General features: G+C 42.5%; 1 protein-coding gene across 2 annotated transcripts in view; it reads left to right on the top strand.

The window, feature by feature from the left end:
- COL24A1 (collagen type XXIV alpha 1 chain) overlaps window positions 1-21,631 on the top strand; it is an 804,368-nt gene that overhangs the window by 163,085 nt on the left and 619,652 nt on the right. For both annotated transcript variants that reach the window (XM_030205800.1, XM_030205801.1), the window contains one exon: window positions 16,389-16,442. In XM_030205800.1, coding sequence (XP_030061660.1) covers window positions 16,389-16,442 — 54 coding nt within the window. The remainder of the gene's footprint in view (window positions 1-16,388; window positions 16,443-21,631) is intronic.

Here is a 21,631-nt window from a genome sequence, read left to right as displayed (position 1 = left end):
ATCTGGCACTGCCCGGTTATCGCTGGAGCCCTTACCCCTTACCACCACCTCAGTGGGTGGCGGTAAGGGCCTCCCCCTCCGAAATGGCCACACGGCAAGTGCTTCACTTGCTGCACAGCCATTTCTTAAAAAAAAAAGAAAGACCTACCTTTTACCAGCTGTGGTAAAAGAGGGCCTCAGTGCACGTCAAAAACATGTGCCAATGCCAGTGCAGGCCCCCTTTTGCTGTAGCTTGGTAAAAGGTGGCCCTAACTGATTAGTGCAGAAACGCCCATTTTCCACCCCCCAGGCACGCCCCTTCCACACAAAAATAAAAAATATTTTTAGTTTCGGGGGTAGCATACACAAATTAGGACCTTGCCACAGGACATCTGAGCGCACCCACTATAAGCCATTTTAATCTGAATTAAGTGCACGCTAGTGCTTACCGCAGCTTAGTAAAAGGGCCCCTTTGATAGCTGATGATCCAGCAGAGAGGAGCTTTTTTTTCCCATTTCTCGTGGCTTCTTCACTTTGGCAAAAATTGATTTTTTGGCAGAATATGGAAAGACTTATTTTACCCTAGACAACAGAGGCAAGGCCATGACTTCAGCATTCAGTCTGTGATTTCATTTTCCCCCAGGGGTTGCAGACATGCACCTGGTGTCTGTCTTGTTCCTTTTGCAAGACTTTGTTAGGAAGGTTAGTTGGGAAGGAGTATTATGTGATTCACTGCATGACTAAGTAACCTATGTAACTTTGTGAGTCTATGTACTTTGAGCTTCCACATCAACTAGAGCAATTCTCCTTATAAGTTGATAGAGGGTTTTTTTTTTTTTTAAATCAGTAGATTTTCTACATGTGAAGAGTTTTCTCTATATAAAATAAGGACCTATGATAGTAATGGACTCCCATGTATGATAGGGAATAATGCAGTAAGTATTAGAATATCCACTATCAGGAGATTTGAGGTCTATGTTATTTAAAAGTATGCTGGTTTAGTCAAATGAATGAGGCACAAAGTTCAAACATTTTGAGGGTAGCTTGTCCTTCTCTCCCCCAGTATTTCTCTTTCCCCCTCCTTAGACCAGTATTTCTCCTTCTCCCCCTCTCCATGGACTAAAACTTTTCCTCCTTGCTCCTCCCCCCCCCCCCTTCCATGGCCCAGCATTTCCCCTTCTCCCTGTATGGTCCAGCCTTTTTTTCCTTCTCTCCCACCCAGTGGTCCAGGATTTCTCCTGTCATCCCCTTCATTGACCAGAATTTCCCCTTATCCCCCCCACTCCATGAATCAGCATTTCTCCTTCTCTCCCCTTATCCCCCCCCACTCCATGAATCAGCATTTCTCCTTCTCTCCCCCCTCCCTGCATGAACCAGCATTTCTCCTGCCCCCTTCCAACCAGCAATCTGACATCTCCCCGTTCCTCTCAGCCACCCCTTTACCTTTAAAAAATGTTTTTCCCTGCTGGAGGTTGTCTGCAGCGAGCAGCAGTTCAGAGGTGTTGCGCACACCCACCACAGAACCTTCTCTTTGACACTTCCCACCTCTGTAGAAATAGGAAGTGAAGGCTCTGAAGTCAGCGGGAACAGTGCATTCGAATTGCTGCTCGCTGCCGGTGGCCTCCAGTAGTGAAAACCACTTTTAAAAGGTACACTGAGGGTGGGGGGGGGGGGGGGGGGGGGGGGTTAAGAGGCAAGCAAGCAAAGATGCCGGATTTCCCGCAGGGGAGGGGACAGGAGAGAGAGAAGTCAGATCATGGGCTGAGTAGGGGAGAATGGAGTGGTGATGTCACTTCTGGCAGCAAAAAAGTGCTGGAATGCCATTCCACCCCATTCTGGCATAAATTATGCCTTGATTACACATTGAGTGAAGAAATTTATAGAGGTTTTTAGAGGCGAATAAATCCCGCGCAGCCCCAACAAGAGGTACAGACCTCTCGTTAGATTTTCCACGGTTAGGCAATCGGAAAAAGGTAGTGCATCTCATTACAATACAATTTATACACATTATAATACTAATTTGCTCATCTGCAATCCGTTTTCGTTATCTGCTACCGTGATAGGAAACTGCCCTTTTGTGCATGTCCTGGTTTACTACTTGCACGTTAAACTGGCTAGAACCAGTTTAAAACCCACGTTAATGGCTCATTAAGTTTAGTGCATCTGGCCCTCAGTATTTTATCATATCTCCCTTCACCTGTCTTTTCTCCAAGCTGAAGAACCCTAGCCTATTTAGCCTTTCATAATATGGAAGTCACCCCTTCCTTTTTATTTATTTATTTATTTCAGGTCATTTATACCCCGCCTTTTGCCGCAGTTTTGCAGCCCCAAAGCGGCTTACAATGAACTAATAAAATAAATACACAGTTACATTTTATTCATTTATTTTATTTTATTGCATTTGTATCCCACCTTTTCCCACCTATTTGTAGGCTCAAAGTGGCTTACAGAGTGTGGTTATGACATAATCATTTCGTGTTAACAGGTACAATTCTTATAGTTTGAGTGTTGGTAAGAGAAGATTGGCATAGTCGTTTCATGATGACAAGTACAATTATTGCTGTTTAAAGATTGGGTGAAGGAGGATAGAGGGAAGTGTTAGGTAAGTTTGTAGGCTATCCAGCTTATAATTGAAAAAGAAAAACGCCTATATTGCGACCCAAATCGGGAGATAGACGTTTATCTCACAAAAACGAATAAAGCGGTATAATCGAAAGCCGAATTTGGACGTTTTCAACTGCACTCCGTCGCGGATGCAGACAAAGTTGATGGGGCGTGTCGAAGGCATGGTGAAGGCGGAACTGGGGCGTAGTTATCGGGCGATCAGAGATGGGCGCCTTTCGCCGATAATGGAAGAAAAATATGCGTTTTTAGCGAGAATTTAGGGCACTTTTCCTGGACCCTGTTTTTCCATGAATAAGGCCCCAAAAAGTGCCCTAAATGACCAGATGACCACTGGAGGGAATAGGGGATGACCTCCCCTGACTCCCCCAGTGGTCACAAACCCCCTCCCACCACAAAATATGCCGTTTCACAACTTTTTATTTTCACCCTCAAATGTCATACCCACCTCCCTGGCAGCAGTATGCAGGTCACTGGAGCAGTTATTAGGGGGTGCAGTGGACTTCAGGCAGGTGGACCCAGGCCCATCCCCCCCCACCTGTTACACTTGTGCTGGTAAATGGGAGCCCTCCAAACTGCCCCCCAAACCCACTGTACCCACATGTAGGTGCCTCCCTTCACCCCTTAGGGCTATAGTAATGGTGTAGACTTGTGGGTGGTGGGTTTTGAGGGGGATTTGGGGGGCTCAACACACAAGGGAAGGGTGCTATGCACCTGGGAGCTCTTTTACCTTTTTTTTTTTTTTTTTGTAAAAGTGCCCCCTAGGGTGCCCGGTTGATGTCCTGGCATGTGAGGGGGACCAGTGCACTATGACTCCTGGCCCCTCCCACGAACAAATGCCTTGGATTTATTCGTTTTTGAGCTGGGCGCTTTCATTTTCCATTATCACTGAAAACAAAAACGCCCAGGTCACAAATTGTCGAATAAAACATGGACGTCTATTTTTTTCGAAAATACGGTTCGGTCCACCCCTTCCCAGACCCGTTCTCGGAGATAAACGCCCATGGAGATAGACGTTTTTGTTCAATTATGCCCCTCCACGTATTTTCCAATAGTTAGAGCGGGAGAACAGGATAAGAAGGGAAAGGAAAGGTAAGGGAGACAAAGATGGGCAGCAGAAGACCAGATAGGCCAAGGGGGATGATGGAAATCCAGTCTGACATGAACAGGTCCAGCAAGGCGATGAAGCTCTGAAGAAACAGCAGCAGCATGCAGAGGCAGGACGAAGCCGGAGGTAGGCATCCTCTGCGATGGAGTCAGCGGCGCAGGTATCAAGATGGAGGACCAAATGGTCATCCTCCGCAGCCCCAACCGTCGGAGCCCTCCGAGCCAGAGACCTCCTCCACTGCACCTCCATCAGACCGGCCGATGAAGCCCGCAGCGGCCAGAAGAGCAGCAGGGCAGAAGAGTTGACACTGGAGTCACTCTCAGAAGCCAACGATTTCAGCAGGGAACAGCTGGGAGGAAGCAGAGCTGGTGATTTCTGCAGCGGCTGCTGTGAAGAAGCAAAAAGTCGGAGCAAGGCAGCGCGACGTTCAAACGGCGACTCGATGCAGCCCGACTTCAGCTGTCAGCACGATGTTCAGTCTGTGCCCAATTTTAGGTTAAGGCAGAGCACGCCAGGCCAGTCCCGCAGAGTGGAGGAAACTGGCGGCATGGACGAACCGAGGGAGCCCGAACATAGGAAACGCCAGCCCAATCGGGCACCCCATACCGACCTGGCACCCACAACCGCTCCGTCAAAGTGAACAGGCCAGCCGCTGGCGCCGAAACAGCAAGGAGCGAAGAACGCCAGCAGCTCCCTGAAATAGCTTGCTCCAAAACCCCAGATCTCCACGGTCCCCAAGGATCAAAATCGGGCCAATGCCCTGCCAGACAACGGGCGAGCTCCGAGATGGGATCAGGAGCCGATGGGACGTCAGCCCGTTAGTCAGCGGCCATCTTGGGTTGAAACATCCATTTTTGCTGCCCTTCTCTGTACCTTTTTCTAATTCCGCTATATCTTTTTTGAGATGTGGTGGCCAAAATTGCACACAGTATTCAAAGTGCTTGTGATAGTGTGAGCGGAAAGGCATAGAATTCCTCATAAAATATAGACAGAGGGCAATGCAGTGCTAAAAGGAATATGTAAGACCTCATCTGATGCATAGGGTTCCTCAACCCTCACTAATAACAGTAAATATTTTCATCCCCCAGAAGCAACTTACATTATCACCTCTGTTACAAAACTATACCTGCTTTGTCTCATGACAGTGGAACAAGTACATTTTTCCTGACACATCTCATTTAGTCAGTGTCTTGACATACTCTGCCGCCACTTGCGGATTATCAAAATATGGACCCTGGTTTTAATCAGTATGACTTTGTTCTTAAGTTTGGAAAAAACTGTATTTAATGCTGCAGTTATGTGTGTTAGGACCACTGCTAATTTCACAATACTATTTTCTGTTATAAAGATGTAAATCTTCATTTGAGCTAATGAAAAGCACATCTAGTCTTATAGTAATCCTTTGAAGATAAGTGCTTAGCATCTGTGTTGCCTTGGGATTCTAAGGTTTAAAATGTGCTTACAGTTGCAATCAAAGCAATTTATTAAACAGTCATAACAAAACCTGCTTTAAGATTTCTGCTTAAAGGGAAGAGGGCGTCTTAATGCACATCTTAGAATGCCTTAGAACAAAATAGAAAATTCCTCTTGCTCTGCTCAGTTTAATTGCAAACAGCTGTTTTGTCAGTGGCTACAATGGAGATTATATTTTAGAAAACATTTTTTTTCCCATGAAAGGTTCTAGATTTACGGAGGTAGAGACTGAAACCCTCCAGTCATTCGCCAAAGGCACAGCAACAAGGACAGATCGTGGTAAAAAAAATCCTATAGGAGGAGAGAGGGTTTCTTTCCCTCTCAGCTCCCAGTCTCTCTCACTCCACTTCCCAGTTCCCACCATAATCTTTCTTCCTCTCTGCCCTCCTCCATGTGCTCATTTTATTGCTACACTGGCCACTAGAGCTCCAAATCCCTACTGCTTATGTGTCCTGCTGTGTGGCGGCTGGGGCTCTAGGCCTATACCTCATGCGAGGTCTGTGCTGGACACTAATATTGGTAAACTGTTCTGGCACTGTGCCCTCTTGAAATCCATTCCCTTAGTGGTGCAGGACTCCTGGGCCAGTAGCAGTTCCAGTGCCTACTGGCTTGCAAATGTCTACACACTTAAGGGAGTGGACATAAGTGTCTTGCCTTCTGCACCATAGTGGCTATGCTTCCACCTCCCAGTTGATCAGCCCAGCAACCTACTTTCCCTCTGGGAGAACCCAATCTTGTGGTATGGCATTCCACCCCTATACAACTGAGGCAGTGGCAGTGTAACCTTCCTTATGCTGCTTTTCCATTGTGCTTCAGCCCAGGAGCAAACATCTTCACATGAGAGTGGATGAATCATACTCTTGGCCTGTGCAATTATTGAAGTAAAAAAAAAGGGGGAAGAAGGGGGAGGACCAATTCAATCCCAACAGAAGGGTGAAGGTTACATTATTTATAAATAAATTCTTTTTATCTTCACAGCAGCAGGGGATGCTTCCCCTGTTACTGGGTCTGAGGGTGAGGAGAACTGGAAGGGTATGCAACTGTGGGAACGAGAGGGAAATCTGAGCGAAGAAAAATGCTAAAAGGGGGAATAGCCTGTGAAATATCCTGGGAAGGAAAGATTGAGAAGAAAGAAATAACATGTGGAGGTAGGGAGACAGGAAGAAAGTGAAAAGAGGAAAGACTTGGGAAGTGGTGAGAATCAGAAGAAAACAGATGAGGACTTGAGAATTGGTAAGGACAGAGGGTGAATACTGGGGTCTATGGAGTTGATAAAGACTGAGGCAGAATGGAAAGTTGGTAAAAGAGGACAGTGAAAGGTCTAGGAAGAGGTTGAGAATGGGAGATAGAAAGCTGGTAAGTAGGTGAGGGATAAAAAGAGGAAAACTCACTGGACAGTGATAGAAGGGAAGAATAAGGGGTAAAATCTAGCTATAATTAGAGGCAGAGAAAGGAGAAGTAGGGTTAAAGATGAAAGGAAAAGAGCAATGTCAGAGAGGTACAGAGACAACAGAAGTGGAAAGGAAATACTGGCAAAGAACTCAGGAGAAGACCAGTGGAGGAGAAGTAGGGTTAAAGATGAAAGGAAAAAGAAAAGAGCAATGTCAGAGAGGTACAGAGACAACAGAAGTGGAAAGGAAATACTGGCAAAGAACTCAGGAGAAGACCAGTGGAGGAGTGGCCTAGTGGTTAGGGTGGTGGACTTTGGTCCTGAGGAACTGAGTTCGATTCCCACTTCAGGCACAGGCAGCTCCTTGTGACTCTGGACAAGCCACTTAACCCTCCATTGCCCCATGTAAGCCGCATTGAGCCTGCCATGAGTGGGAAAGCGCGGGGTACAAACGTAACAAAAATAAATAAAATGGAATCAATCTAACTAACCCAAGCAAGAAAGATAGAAGAAAAATAATGTAATTTTCAGTTTTTATGTGTTAGAATATGCCAGCTTTGTGAAATATGCACTTCTTCTTTTATTTATCAAATTATTCAGTTATGAACTAGTACAAAATAGGTTTTTGATGGCTAAGGTTCTGCCTGTGCAGCAGTACCAGAACCTTCAGCATTCTACCAGAAAGAGAACCCGTTTAGACCTTTTACCAACCCCTATAAGTTCCACAACAGAAGCAGTACCTTCCTTCCTGACTGACAGGGTGGGAGGATCCAGTCCTTGGAGGGAAAACAAAACTAGTATAAATACCCAGCCTGGAGGAAGACATTTTACCTTCAAGCTGCAGAATCTTCTATTCCTTTCCTCAGGGGTTATTGACTAGCACAGTTGATGGTCCCAAGGAGCCAGGAGCGTGATTCAGCCTCAGAGTCTATGAAGCTGCTGGACTGTCTTAGGTAGTGCATTCTTTCTAGCAAAAAAGGTGCCGATACTCAAATGCTAGGCCACTCTTCAGGGTTGAGGTGATCACTGAGGGATCCACCCCACAATAGCCAGGCCCCCTGCAATCAGTCATAGAATCTATGACAAGGCAGAATTGGTGTGTAGAGCCTGAGCTCTTTCATTAAAACTTGTGTTCCATGCATGGGTCAATTTTAGCAGACAATGGAAAAGGTGCCGGTACTCAGTACCCCCAAGTACCCCCTCAAAAAAAGCCCTGGTCTTAGGGAATGCTGGTACAGGGACCCTGTCTTCTGCCACTGCCTAGTAGGTAGGAGTAGCAGAAAGGAAAAAGGGGGAGAAATGCTACAAAATTTAGCTGGAGTAACATAATAACCAGGGTAAAGCCATGCCAGATTCCCTCTGGGGAGAGTAACAACTTTTTGATAAGAACTGCTGCTAAATGAGAGTACTGAAGGAGAACACTGGGGAGTATAACTTCTCTGTTGAACTTATTTAAATTTACTGGCGCATATAAAAAAATTGTATAATGTTGTTGAAAAGATCACTACAGTTGGCTCTCTAAGCTGCAGTAAATCCCTTCTCAGTCTGAGCAAACCTGACTCTGTTGGCTGTTTATTGAGTGAGAGAAGCATGAGGAATGAGTGGATTCTGTGCCAGCCGGCCTTCTAGCCTTGGCTCTGCCTTCAGCGTCCAAATCAAAAATATATTTGTGCAGTGCATCTGATGCTCACACCTTTAAAATGGTGTCACAAAAAGATCAGAAATAGAAGGAAAAAGATAATACAGCATGGACTAAATATGTTCACCTCTTCTTATTTTGTATTTGCAAGTTACAGGGAGTAATGCATTTGTTTCTCATTTTCCAATATTGCACTGATGATGGAGTTTGGCTTCTTGGGGTTTCCTTTTGAGTTTTTGTCTGTTTATTTCTGGTTTTAATATGTCATGTCTTTCTTTCCTTATTAGCAGAGGGTCTGTCCATTTTCTTCATGTGTAACTGAAGAATTATTCTGCTAGCACAGGGGTGGCCAGCCTTGGTTCTCAAGGGCCACAATCCAGTTGGGTTTTCAGGATTTCCCCAATATGCATGACATCTGTTTGCATACAATGAAGGCAGTATGCAAATAGATCTCATTCATATTCATTGGGGAAATCCTGAAAACCCAACTGGGTTGCGGCCCTCAAGGACTAAGGTTGCCCACCCTGTGCTAGCATATAATTTCTGCATGGAGGGTTGTAACAGACCAGCATGTTTCCTCAATAGGAGGGTTAATATATTCTAAGGCTGGTGTAATATTTATAGTGCTGCCTTTTTTTATTTTTTTTTTAGGTAGGATTGTTACAGTTTGTGTCCTGGCAGTTAGTCAGTGTTGTTGAAAGTACTAAAAGTAATTAAGTAAAAGTAAACATAAATACATATTTTAATATTTAAGTACAAGTATAGTGAAGAACTCATTAAATTTACTTAAATGAAAGTAAATTATTGCCTAATATAATTCTTTTTGAGTAAAATGTAAATGTACCACATTAATGCAACTATTGTTTTTATCCCAACAACTTTGCTCTGCAATTCAATTTACTTTGCTTTCAGTAAAACTAAAATTTTGAAAATGACTGTCATTCATGTGAGAGTGCTTGTGAGTTATTAATCCAGCACAGCTAAAAAGGTGTTCAACAACTACACTGGCAGAAAGTGTAGTGTTCAGTACGATGATAAGTTCTTTCAAATAAAGCTAGGTTGCAGTATTACTGATGTCTTCTAACTGGGTCTACAGGTTTTGATCAGGGGAATCTGAATCATACCGTATAGCAAAGAATGCTTTATCATCATTATGGTCATCGTCTGCATTAGGAGTAGTGCTGTCTAATTCGTCACTTACATCTTCATTCATTCATCTTTATCGTTATCATAGTCATGCTGTCCAATTACAAAGAAGGATTTAACAAAGTTGGAATCATTGTCTGTTGTTGTTCTAACAATTTTTTGTGTGATGGCAAAATTTTGAATATCTTCAAGATCTGATGCAAGAATGTCAAATGTGTGAGAACCCTTCAGTCTTAAGGCCAGACAAGTCGACTTCCTTTCCAAAGACTCTTTTCAGTCCAGTGGACATTCACTCCAATGTAAAAGCTGCTGTGATAGAGACATATGTCTATTCACCAAGAATTACAGCCAGCTTCAGCTTCATCTCCGCTTTAAACTCATCACTGTTCTGTTTGGACGTTTTACTACGACCGCGATTGCAAGATGCCCTTTTTGGACGTTTTACTACGACAGCATTTTCTGTACGCTCTTTTGCCATTGCTCGGAAAGAGGGATTGCGTGTCCTTCATGATAGGTTGTCTTGGAGAGTTATCCATTCAAGCATTTGATACACTTTTGGAAGACTCCTGAGGAAGGTGCTACGGCACCGAAACATGGCTGTGTTGAGCCAACCTGTTAATAATAAACATTACGTTATATTTAATTACACGTCTCCCCCATTGATTGGAAAGAGCCTATTTTCCCTCACTCTTCTCTTCTTTCTATATTATATTTGTTACGTGGGGATTAAGTGCACCTCCACACTCTGTGTGGCCTCCTTTTTTTTAGACAAATTTTTTTGGAGACATAAGTACATAAGTGTTGCCATACTGGGACAGATCGAAGGTCCATCAAGCCTAGCATCCTGTTTCCAACAGTGGCCAATCCAGGTTACAAGTACCTGGCAAGATCCCAAAACAGTACAATACATTTTATGCTGCTTATCCTAGAAATCAGCAGTGGATTTTCTCCAGTAACCAGTTCAACAAACACTGGCAATTCCACTGTTCTTATAGGCTATATTCACTGAACAGCAAAACTGAAGATGAGATGATCCACAGTTTACATGATGAGGTTTGCAATAGCAAAATCCTGACCCCGGTTTTGCAGTTTCATTTGGTTTACTGAGGATTTGTTGTTTACATTTCGTTTCTGCTTTTACTTTTAACTGCAAGCATCAGATGTAACTTAGTAAAATTAGTAAACATTGGCAAAATTATTACTTCAATAAAAGTAGCAAATGTTATCCTGCACTTCTTTACAAATAAAAGTGACAAAGCTTTTACTTAAGTACAGTAACTAACTAGTTACATTTACTTAGTTACTATACAATACTGCAGTTAGTGCTGTTATGCTAAATATCATTAACCTAATAGCACTGAGTATAATTTTTGCAAGGTTTTTTGTTACTTCACAAACCCCCCTGATTCTATAAATGTTGCCAAAAATTGCACATGCAAATGTAGGCAAGTTCTTGATTTGTGCATGCAATTTAATTGAATAACAAGCCAATTAGTGCCAATAATTGGCCTTTTAACAATTATTGATACTAATTAGATTTAATTGGAACCAGCACATATAAAGTTACGTGCTGGATCTGCGCCTAAAATTTACATGTGGTCCAAAAAAGGGGTGTGGAAATGGGAGGGTCATGAGTGTTTTGGGGTGGAACAGGGGCATGGCTTCAAGTTATAGATGTAATTACAGAATAATGGTGCTCTGCATGTAAATTTAGGTGTGGGCATTTGCACCATGTTGTCATTGGTGCAAATAGACTTGCTAAAATTTACGCAAGACTCGAGCATTAATTCTAAATTTTCTAGCTGCACTTCTAGTACTCCCTACCAATGCTTTACATTAACAAAACTTGAGGGGATAGGGAGAGAGGAGGGATAGAAGACCTATGGGCCCCTAACCTGGATCTTTTAAGTTATTTAGGAGCAAACTGTAATGTTTTTATGTAAGTGATTTGGGTGGGCATCTAGCTAGTTGGAACTAAACTTATACCAGGAATGCCATTTCTCATAAGACATCGACATTTTCAGATGGCATTGACTTGCAGTCTCTACTGACCTCAGCTGAGTTTGTTTTAGGGATCTAGTAAACCTGTACCAATCCAATGAGCCATGTAGTCTCCCTAACTAAAATCCTATTGATAAAATTTTAATTACAGTTTATAGTGTGGTTGAAATATACATAAAAAACATCTTTTAATGAAAGAAAATATGAAAACATGACTTCCCAGGATAGCTCTCATAGCTACAAACTGCCCAGCATTGGTTCCAGAGAACTCAGGTTCATATGGTTTGGGGCTTGGCAATCCTTGCTTTCTATTCTTCACAGTTACAGACCAAAAATTTGAGCTGCTCTTCATGTTGATAAGAACATCAGCTAACATCACATGGCAAAAGAACATTAATGGGCCTGACATTCAGGACTTACTCAGGTAGCAGCATTTTCTATCCAGATCATTTTCTCTCACAGGTCATACCCAGATTTATAGCAGCAGTTACATGAATACTGCCACTGAAAATCTAGGCAGTCTGCCTTGGCACTAAGCAGGCAGTGCTGGGACAGTCTGCAGCAGAGTCTGGGCAAAAAGCCAGGAGTTACCCAGTTAGCAGTAATCAGTCCACTATTTGGGTAACTATCCAGATAAAGTTAGGACAGCAGAAGGGTGTTCTAATTTCATCCAGATACAGATCTGAATATTGTTGGTACCCAGATAAATGCCTATGGCCACATTATGCCCAGATATTCAGCACCAGTATCTGGGTATAGCCTGGTGCTTAATATCTGAGTATAAAAAGCCTGCAGCAGGCTGAACATTGACCCAAATATTTGCTCATGGAGGAATGTTTTCAAAGCCAAACTTAATACACCCTGTTGTCTTTGAATGGAGAAAGGACTTTCCACCAAACTATGTAACTGTATAAGACAAGCTAATTTTGTATGCCAGCATTATTGTTGAAATGTATTTCCAGAGAGGATCTTTATGATAGCAAACTATACAGCTGATCTGTTTTCCTTCTATGTGGCTGGGTTGAAAACCTCTGTTCTACTCAAGTATTCGCTAATGACACTCTGCTTAATGCCTGCCCCAGACCGAGTAATAACATATTCTGTAATTGGCAATATAGAATTCGTTCTTAGCATGCAGCATCCTAGTGCTTAAATTTTGGTGACTCTTCAAAATTGCCCCCAAAGTGTATATATGCATACGTTATTTTTATTACTTCTATTCACACTCACTGCTGTGTGATCAAAGTCAATACTGTGCAATATAGAAGAGCTAATCCATACACTCCTCTTAGATATTGGCCATTTTGCTGACTGGGCCTTTTTTTTTTTTATACGACCAAGATGTCACAGTACAGCTGAAAGAGGAGGATAAAAAGCTTATTAAAAATGCATTCTCCAGGGACTTTTACCACACTTTATAAAATTATACTGAAATTGGCAAAAAATAATGTAGGCAGTGCCTACAGCTCCACATCTTAAAGGGTTGTCAGTTCCATGTACATTATATAACCACTAATGTATACTTTGAGAATAAATGCTTGCCTCCTGTGGCAGAAGATCGGGTCTGCTGCAGGATAACTTGCCAGCACTAAACAAAACACATCACACAGAGCAAGGGGAAAAAAAGTGTGGCATTGAGAAACTATTTGCTATTTCAGATGTGTGGGGCCTCTTGGCAGCTTTATACAAACATAGATAGGACTCAATTAATTGTTCCAAACTGGCAAATAAATTTAAGTCTTGAGCGCCCATAGTAATTACAACATTTGTACTACAATGAACTTATACTGAGGTGAGACATAGGTGTATGTCTACTACAGTGTAAAATTTTGCAGTCACTAGGCATAGGATACAATATTTAACACATGGTAACTGCAAAGCCTATGGGTAACTGTTGGGGTTAAGGCCAGCACCTGCCTATGTACTTACTACACTGGGCAGACCTTTATTGCATATTATAGGGAAAATTATGTAAGAAGCTGCTCAGATTTAGGTGGTACGTATGTGTGCAAATGATGGTATTCTAGACTTTTTTTCCCCAGATTCTATATAAGGCTTCTTAATTTGTCAACTTTCAGTCTGAATGCCCCTAGGCAAGTGGCATTTTTCTTCTTTGCATCAACCCTTTGGAATGCCCTCCCTCTCTTCCTTCAGCAAGAGACCTTTGCTAAGCTGCATTAAATTACTAATGCTGGGTCTATCAGGTGGTTGACGGCAGCATGGGCCCTCACTAGTCTTGTCTGTGCTAAAAAAAAACCAGCCATTATAGTATAAATCCTGCATTAAGTGCTTAACGTGGGAGTAAGCAGGATCTGGATGGGAGGAGGTGTGGTCAGCTGTGATAGCAAGCACATTGATAGCAAGCACGGTACTGAGCATTTTGTCATGACTACTATTAGCACAGCTGAACTTACCATCAACTTAAAAGGAGGTGGTAAGTGTAGCTGTGCTGCCGGAAATCTGGTAGTTCAGCGCACTATTAATGAAGGTGCAGCACTGTTCTCTCACTTCCTTCTGCATCCCCCCAATCTGATCCTCTCAGTCATACTTCTGCACCCCCTGGCAGAACCTAATCTGGAACTTGCACCCCCAGCCATCAACCCAATGCACTCCCAATCACCAACCCAATCCTTGTAACCCAGATTGCCAGCTTGAAGCTTTGCCCCCCCCAAACCTGCAGTCACCATCCTGAAGCTCAAGTCATCCTTCCATGTAAGAATATGTACTACTTATATAAAGATGACCCTTGTGGTAGTATCATGAGACTACCTCTAGGGGTCATTGATGCCATTTTGGATTACATGCCTATCTGGGTGGCAGTGGAGAGGGGTCACTGCCACCTGAGACCACTGAATCACCAATGCTGACCCCTGGAGCAAACCTGTGGGGGAGGAAGGAGGGAGAGGGGGGGGAGACCTCTGGTGGGGCAGGGCTTTTCTGGCAGATGCTATGGTTTTCCAGGTAGAATGTGGGTTTGGTGTGTCAGGGAGTTGGGGTTTTTATTGGGGGGGGGGAGGGGAGCTTAGGACTAGTGATTGGGGAGTGAATGGTGCACTGGGTTTGTGATCAGGGCTGTGGGGATGGAATCGTGTTCTCTTGGGGGTGCAGGAGCATGAGTGGATTAGATTGGGAGAGGGATGCGGAAGGGTGGGTAGAGCGCTGCTGCGTCAGTTCATTTTATTTTTTAAAATTTTTGATTGACCTTGTATTGTGTAATATACTGCACATTAATTTGTGGTAACTGCAAAACTTACTGCACTTTGGTCAAAAAAATTAAAAGTAGAAAACTTGTTTTTCATTAGCATTTCCCGAGGCCTAACCCATTCGAGCAGGCAGTAAACTCGCATTATATTTTAGTTTATTGTAAGTTATTTCTAGTATTTTATTTTGTTTAAATGTTAAAGTTATTTTGGTACTTCGGTTTTAGATTGTTGCATGTTTTTAGTTAGTGTTTGTAATGTTGTATATGTAATATTCAATGTTCCCTCTAAGCGGAGTGCATGAGCGATTGCTCATACATTTTAGGAACTTTGCTCACAGATTTTACATGGTTGCTGACAAACATGATTTTTGTGCTATATACAGAAATGCATTGCTAATACTGGTACTCAAAAATTGTTGGTTTTTACATTTTGTTGCTCACATGAAAAAAAATTTCCATACACCAGGCATTGTGGATGTCCTATTGTGCTCTACCCTGAGAAAGGCAGAGTATAAATAAACTGTTAATTGATGATCTCTAGTTTTCTTTCTTCTTCTCCTTTTAAAGACCTTTTCTCCTCTTTTTTTCCTTCTTAACCTCTTCAGCTATTATTTTGCTGCGTGTATTCTGTTATTAGTTGTTTTTCAAAAGGGGTGGCGGTATAGCACATTTTTAAATATAAACTTAGATAGTAGTCTTATAAGATTCAGTTTACTGCTAACATTTCTAATTGCAAAAGTGCATCCTTTTGACTTAGAAATATACTCCCATTTTTGGGATACATTGATCACATAGGTAGAATAAAAACGCACATTGTTATAGAATACACCTGGTCCGTGTGTAATTTAGGCATCGGCATTTATACCAAGTTTTACTTTAACTACCTTCGACTAAAACTTTAGTTGCACGGACAGGTGCTCAGCATGTTCTGTAAACCATGTGGAAATTTAAGCTTATTCTATAAAGTACACCTAGACGTATTTTGTTTCAGTGCCGATTTTTTTTTTAGACATATTATCTATGTTCTAAGGCCTAATCTAGTCCTAAGGCATTAATGCAGCATTAGTGCAGGAAAAAAGATGTTAGTGTTTTTAAAGTATTGCCTGTTTCTGCAAATATTTTAGTGGAGGGAACATGTCACGGACAGGAAGTGGGCATTTCTGCACTATCCAGTTACTGCGTTCTGATTAGCATGCACTAACCTGATAACACGGGAGCAGTTAGTATTAATTTTTTGCAGTTCCCCTTTCCCTTCTCACCTGTTAATGACGATGTTAGCACATGACCTGCAAATACCCACCCCTAAAAAAAAAACATGCCACGTTAAATCTGGGCTTGGTACATAGGAAAGTCCTGTGTTAGAACACATTAAGCCAAGATTCCAGCATACTTTAGTAAAGGGCCCCTGTGTTACCTGTTTAGTGGCTGAATTTCACTGTTAGAAGGATAACTTGAAGCTCTGCTCCAACCTACCCATTTGTACCTTGATTTTAAGTAGATAACTTTGGCTATTTAGCAACTGAAATGGCCAAAGTTTTATCTATATATATGTATGTCATGGATTAAAAAAAAAAAAGACCTCTACCCTACTTTTACAGTTCCCAGTGTTACTAAAGTGCATGTGCTTTTAAATGTTGACCTGATTTGCTTACAAACTAGTCAACATCGAAAATGCTTCCTAGGTTTTCTAATGTGATGCATTTCTTTTATGTATTCTATAATGCATACTATACAGAATCAGGAAACTTAAAAACTGAATTTTTATAACTTTGTGTGTATGTGTGTGTGTTACATACCCTGTATTCACTAATTGATCTCTGTGTAATAGGGTCCTAAAGGAGATCCAGGATCATCCCCTGGGCAGGCGTCACCTGGAGACAAAGTAAGTTCTCGTGGAGTATAGAATAGTGACTGACGGTCTTGTCCTTACACTTTGTTATGTTGGTCTTAGATTATTGTAACATTGTTTATCTTGGGCTGCCAAAGCATTCTCTTCAAGCGCTTCAATTAGTGTTGAATTTAGCTTTGTGATTGTTAACGGGATTTTCCCGTTCAGAACATATCTCTCCCTGTTTGAAGTGCTTGAAGTGGTTTCCAGTGCAATGGAAGATACTGTATAAGTTGTTGCTTTTGGTTCATCAGGCTGTGTATCAAGATACAGCTTTTTATTTGAAAATTGCATTTCAGTGGTATACACTATCTTGATCATTGTGGTCTGAACATCAGCAGTTGCTTGTGGTTCCTGCATTACAACATATACGTTTGGAGCTCACAAAGATGGGAACTTTTTCTAAGTGTGAGACCAGTGGGTTGCATTTTAGAACCAGCTCAGAGACTTCCTTTAAGGCTTTTTTTTTTGTTCTGATTGCTGTACCTATTATATGTTTGATTTTATGGATATTTTTATTGAAATCTGCCCTGGATAAGGCAGACTAGAAAAAACAATAAATCTAAATATTTTGAAAGGTAATTTTAAAACAGGGTGCCTTGTAATAACGGCATGAGCAGGTATAAATGTTTGCATGTACATGTGAGTATGTTATGCATTTATATATTTTATAGTCTATGCACATATTTGCGAACTCTGCTCATGTTCTGCCCAAATCTGCCCCCATACCCTTCTACACCAAAAGTACTATCAAGTCAATGTTCGGACATTTTCCCCTGTCTGAATTTTATAACAGGTTGTTTATGCGTGTGTGTGGCTATATACATATGAAGTTGATTTCATAAAATGACCCTTTGCAAGTTTTAGCCTGTCTCTTGAACTGGTCATCACATATACTTTTGGCATTGCAGTACTCACCAAGTTATTTCAAGTCTGCCCCTGACAAAAGACACATGTTCTGGCTTCTTTTGATACATGTTTCCCCTTTTTTACTTCTCTGAATCTCTCTAAAATTAATATTTTTAAGAAAGCCTGATCTTCTAAAATGCCACAATTATATATTCAGTAGCAGTCATGAATGGTATATTCATAGTATGACAGCTCGTAGTTAATAAAATGTTCTCCATTTGATGTCTTGTTTTGAGATCATTAGTGCAGTCATTCCTTGAAACTCTGGATAGAGTTTGTTGTTTGTTGGAACCTGATAATAAAATGGGACAATTTTGCCCCATCAGGAGAATAATCAAGAGCTAAGAGACTCAATAAAATTATTTCCTTACTTTCTTCACCAGACTAGTCTACAACCTATGGGTTTTGTGTCAATTGACAAACAAATGTAGACAGAAGTATAAAAAAAAAAGTCCTGCATGCTTCACCCTATAAAGATACAGTGCAGCATGAGGTCGTCAGTATTTTTCTTTATCTCCAGCAGATGGTGATGGTATACCATGTAGACTCTGGGCTGGAGAAGTCACATAGAGGGGCATTTTCGAAAGAAACGTCTAAGTCAGAATTTGGACGTTTTACAAAGACGTCCAAATTCCGAACCGGGAAGAAGGTCATTTAAAAAAAAGATGGACACCCATCTTTTGTGTTCGAAAATACCATGGATGTCCTGTGATTTGGACATTTTGCGATTTGGACATCTTTGATTTTCAGCCATTTTCGGGAAAAAAAAAATGTCTAAGTGTAAAACGTCCAAAGTCAAGCCATTGGGACGTAGGAGGAGCCAATATTTTTAGTAGACTGGTCCTCCTGACATCCTAGGACAGCAATTGGGCACCCTAGGGGGCACTGCAGTGGACTTAATAAAATGCTCCCAGGTACACATCTCACCATTGGTCCCTTACCTTGTCTGCTGAACCCACCAAAACTCACTACCCCCAACTGTACACCACTACCATAGCCCTTACGGGTGAAGGGCGCACCTATATGTGGGTACAGTAGGTTTCTGGTGAGTTTTGTAGGGCTCACAGTTCCCTCCATAAGTGAAACAGGTAGGGGGGTAGTGGGCCTGGGTCCACCTGTCTGAAGTGCACTGCACCTACTACTAAACTACTCCAGGGACCTGCATGTTGCTGTCATGGACCTGAATATGACATCTGAGGCTGGCAAGTAATGTTCTTCAACACACTTTTTGGGGGTGGGAGGGGGTTAGTGACCACTGTGGGAGTAAGGGGAGGTCATCCCTGATTCCCTCCAGTGGTCGTCTGGTCATTTGGAACACCTTTTTGTGCCTTATTCGTAAGAAAAACAGGTCTAGCTCAAAACGTCGAAGTTTTAGTGCTGGACATTTTTGATTTTGTTCTAGACTGCGTTTGGTTTGCTATTTGCTAAAACATGAATTCTATTAAATATTATAGAAAAAATTGTACAGGAATTAGAGACAATTAAAAGTCTTTTTAATTACTCACCCACCGGCACAGCATCAGACATCGGTTTCAAGTTATAACAAAGTTACAAAATCTAACATCAGTACCTCTGGTAATTATAAGTTACTAAACTAATTAGATAAAGAAGGAAGAAAAGTTTGTTCCTCATACAAAGGTCACAGAACAGAGAAATGGCAGAGAAAGAAAGAATGAATGAAAGGAAGATTCATAGCTATAGAGAATTAGTTTCTGTCAAGGGGGGGGGGGGGGAAGTAAAACCCCCTTGGGAAAAACTATAGGCCATTGGACGGATCTGAAACACTCTCTCTCCAAACATGCCTGGTTTTTTCAGAGTTCCTTTGTCTGCAGCAGGGTTTTATAGGCTGTTGTGAGCATCCACCTGTCCTCTACCCTGGACCAATCGTAGGTGCTGCATATTTTTTTTTAATTTATTGTATTTGTATCCCACTTTTTCCCACCTATTTGTAGGCTCAATGTGGCTTGCAGAGTTCTGTTATGGCATTGTCATTCCAGGATAGCAGGTACAATTAGTGATATACAAAGATTAAGTAAGGGGAAAAAGAAGAGAGTTGGGTGGGTAGGTATAGCAGATAGATTTACTTGACTGGTTGGGTTGGCGAGTTAGTTTAGTAAGGCTATGGGTTTTCTTTGTAGGCCTTGTTGAAGAGATATGTCTTCAGGGATTTACGAAAGTTGGTTACTTCGTCAATAGATTTCAAGTCAGTAGGTAATGCATTCCACAACTGCGTGCTCATGTAAGCGAAGGTAGTGGCATGTGTCAGTTTGTATTTTAGTCCTTTGCAGCTGGGGAAGTGCAGATTGAGAAATTTGCGGGATGATCTTTTAGCGTTTCTGGGAGGCAGGTCCACGAGGTTTAGCATGTAGGTTGGGGCGTCTGCGTGGATGATTTTGTGAACAATCGTACATATCTTGAACGCGATACGTTCCTTGAGTGGGAGCCAGTGAAGTGTCTCTCTTAGGGGTTTTGCACTTTCATATTTAGTTTTTCCAAATATGAGTCTGGCTGCGGTGTTTTGGGCTGTTTGTAGTTTTTTGATAGTCTGGTCTTTGCAGCCAGCATACAGTGCGTTGCAGTAGTCTAGATGACTTATTACCATTGACTGTACCAGGGTACGGAAGATGTATCTCAGGAAGAAAGGTTTTACTCTTTTGAGTTTCCACATGGAGTAGAACATCTTTTTCGTCGTATTTCTCACGTGGGTATCGAGTGTGAGGTTTCGATCAATGGTAACGCTAAGTATTTTCAGATTTTGTGAGACGGGAAGAGAACAATATGGTGTCATTATAGTGGTGAAGTTGGTTGTGTTGTGTTGTGAAGTGAGTACAAGACATTGAGGGGCATAATCGACCAGAAACGCCTATCTCCATGGGCGTTAATCTCCGAGAACGGGTCCGTGAAGGGGCGGAGTGAACCGTATTTTTAAAAAAAAATAGACGCCCATGCTTTATTCGCCAAGGTGTGAGCTGGGCGTTTTTGCTTTTCACCGATAATGGAAAATGAAATCGCCCAGCTCAAAAACGAATAAATGCAAGGCATTTGTTCGTGGGAGGGGCCAGGATTCATAGTGCACTGGTCCCCCTCACATGCCAGGACACCAACCGGGCACCCTAGGGGGCACTTTTACAAAAACAAAAAAAAAGGTAAAAGAGCTCCCAGGTGCATAGCACCCTTCCCTTGGGTGTTGAGCCCCCCAAATCCCCCTCAAAACCCACTGCCCACAAGTCTACACCAGTACTATAGCCCTAAGCGGTGAAGGGGGGCACCTACATGTGGGTACAGGGGGTTTGGGGGGGTTGGACGACTAGTAGCATTAAGCAGCACAATTGTAACAGGTAGGGGGGGGATGGGCCTGGGTCCACCTGCCTGACGTCCACTGCACCCCCTAACAACTGTTCCAGGGACCTGCATACTGCTGCTTGGGAGGAGGGTATGACATTTGAGGGTGAAAGTAAAAAGTTGTGAAACATCATTTGTTGTGGTGGGAGGGGGTTAGTGACCACTGGGGGAGTCAGGGGAGGTCATCCCCGACTCCCTCTGGGGGTCATCTGGTCATTTAGGGCACTTTTTGGGGCCTTATTCGTCAAAAAACAGGGTCCAGGAAAAGTGCCCTAAATTCTAGCTACAAACGCATCCATTATCGGCGAAGGGCGCCCATCTCTGTTCGGGTGATAACCACGCCCCAGTTCCGCCTTCACCACGCCTCCGACACTCCCCCGTCAACTTTGTCCGCATCCGCGACGGAGTGCAGTTGAAAGCGTCCAAAGTTCGGCTTTCGATTATGCCGCTTTATTTGTTTTTGTGAGAAGAACGCCCATCTCCCGATTTAGGTCGGAACTTGGGCGTTATTCTCGTTCGATTATAAGCTGGATTGTGTTTTTTCTGCATTAAGTTTTAGCTGGAATGCGTCCGCCCAGGAGTGCATGATTTGGAGGATTTGGTTGATCTCGTTGGTGATTTCTTTTAGCTTATGTTTGAACGGGATATAAATCGTGACATCGTCTGTATATATGTAGGGGTTGAAGTTTTGATTGGCTAGTAGTTTGGCGAGAGGTATCATCATTAAGTTAAAGAGGGTTGGTGAGAGGGGGGATCCTTGGGGAACTCCACATTCGGGATCCATGGGGCTGATATGTACGTGTGCATTTTTACTTGGTATGATCTTGTGGGCTGGAGACTTGTAATTGGGACTTTCATATGTGCTGGAAGCTTGCAGTTTGTCCTTGCCAAACCTCTAACTCACTTTTGATAAACAGGCTATACCAGGTATC

This window comes from Microcaecilia unicolor, chromosome 6, assembly GCF_901765095.1.
Source record: "Microcaecilia unicolor chromosome 6, aMicUni1.1, whole genome shotgun sequence".
NCBI classification, from domain to species: domain Eukaryota; kingdom Metazoa; phylum Chordata; class Amphibia; order Gymnophiona; family Siphonopidae; genus Microcaecilia; species Microcaecilia unicolor.
This window is presented reverse-complemented; position numbering and strand designations above follow the sequence as displayed.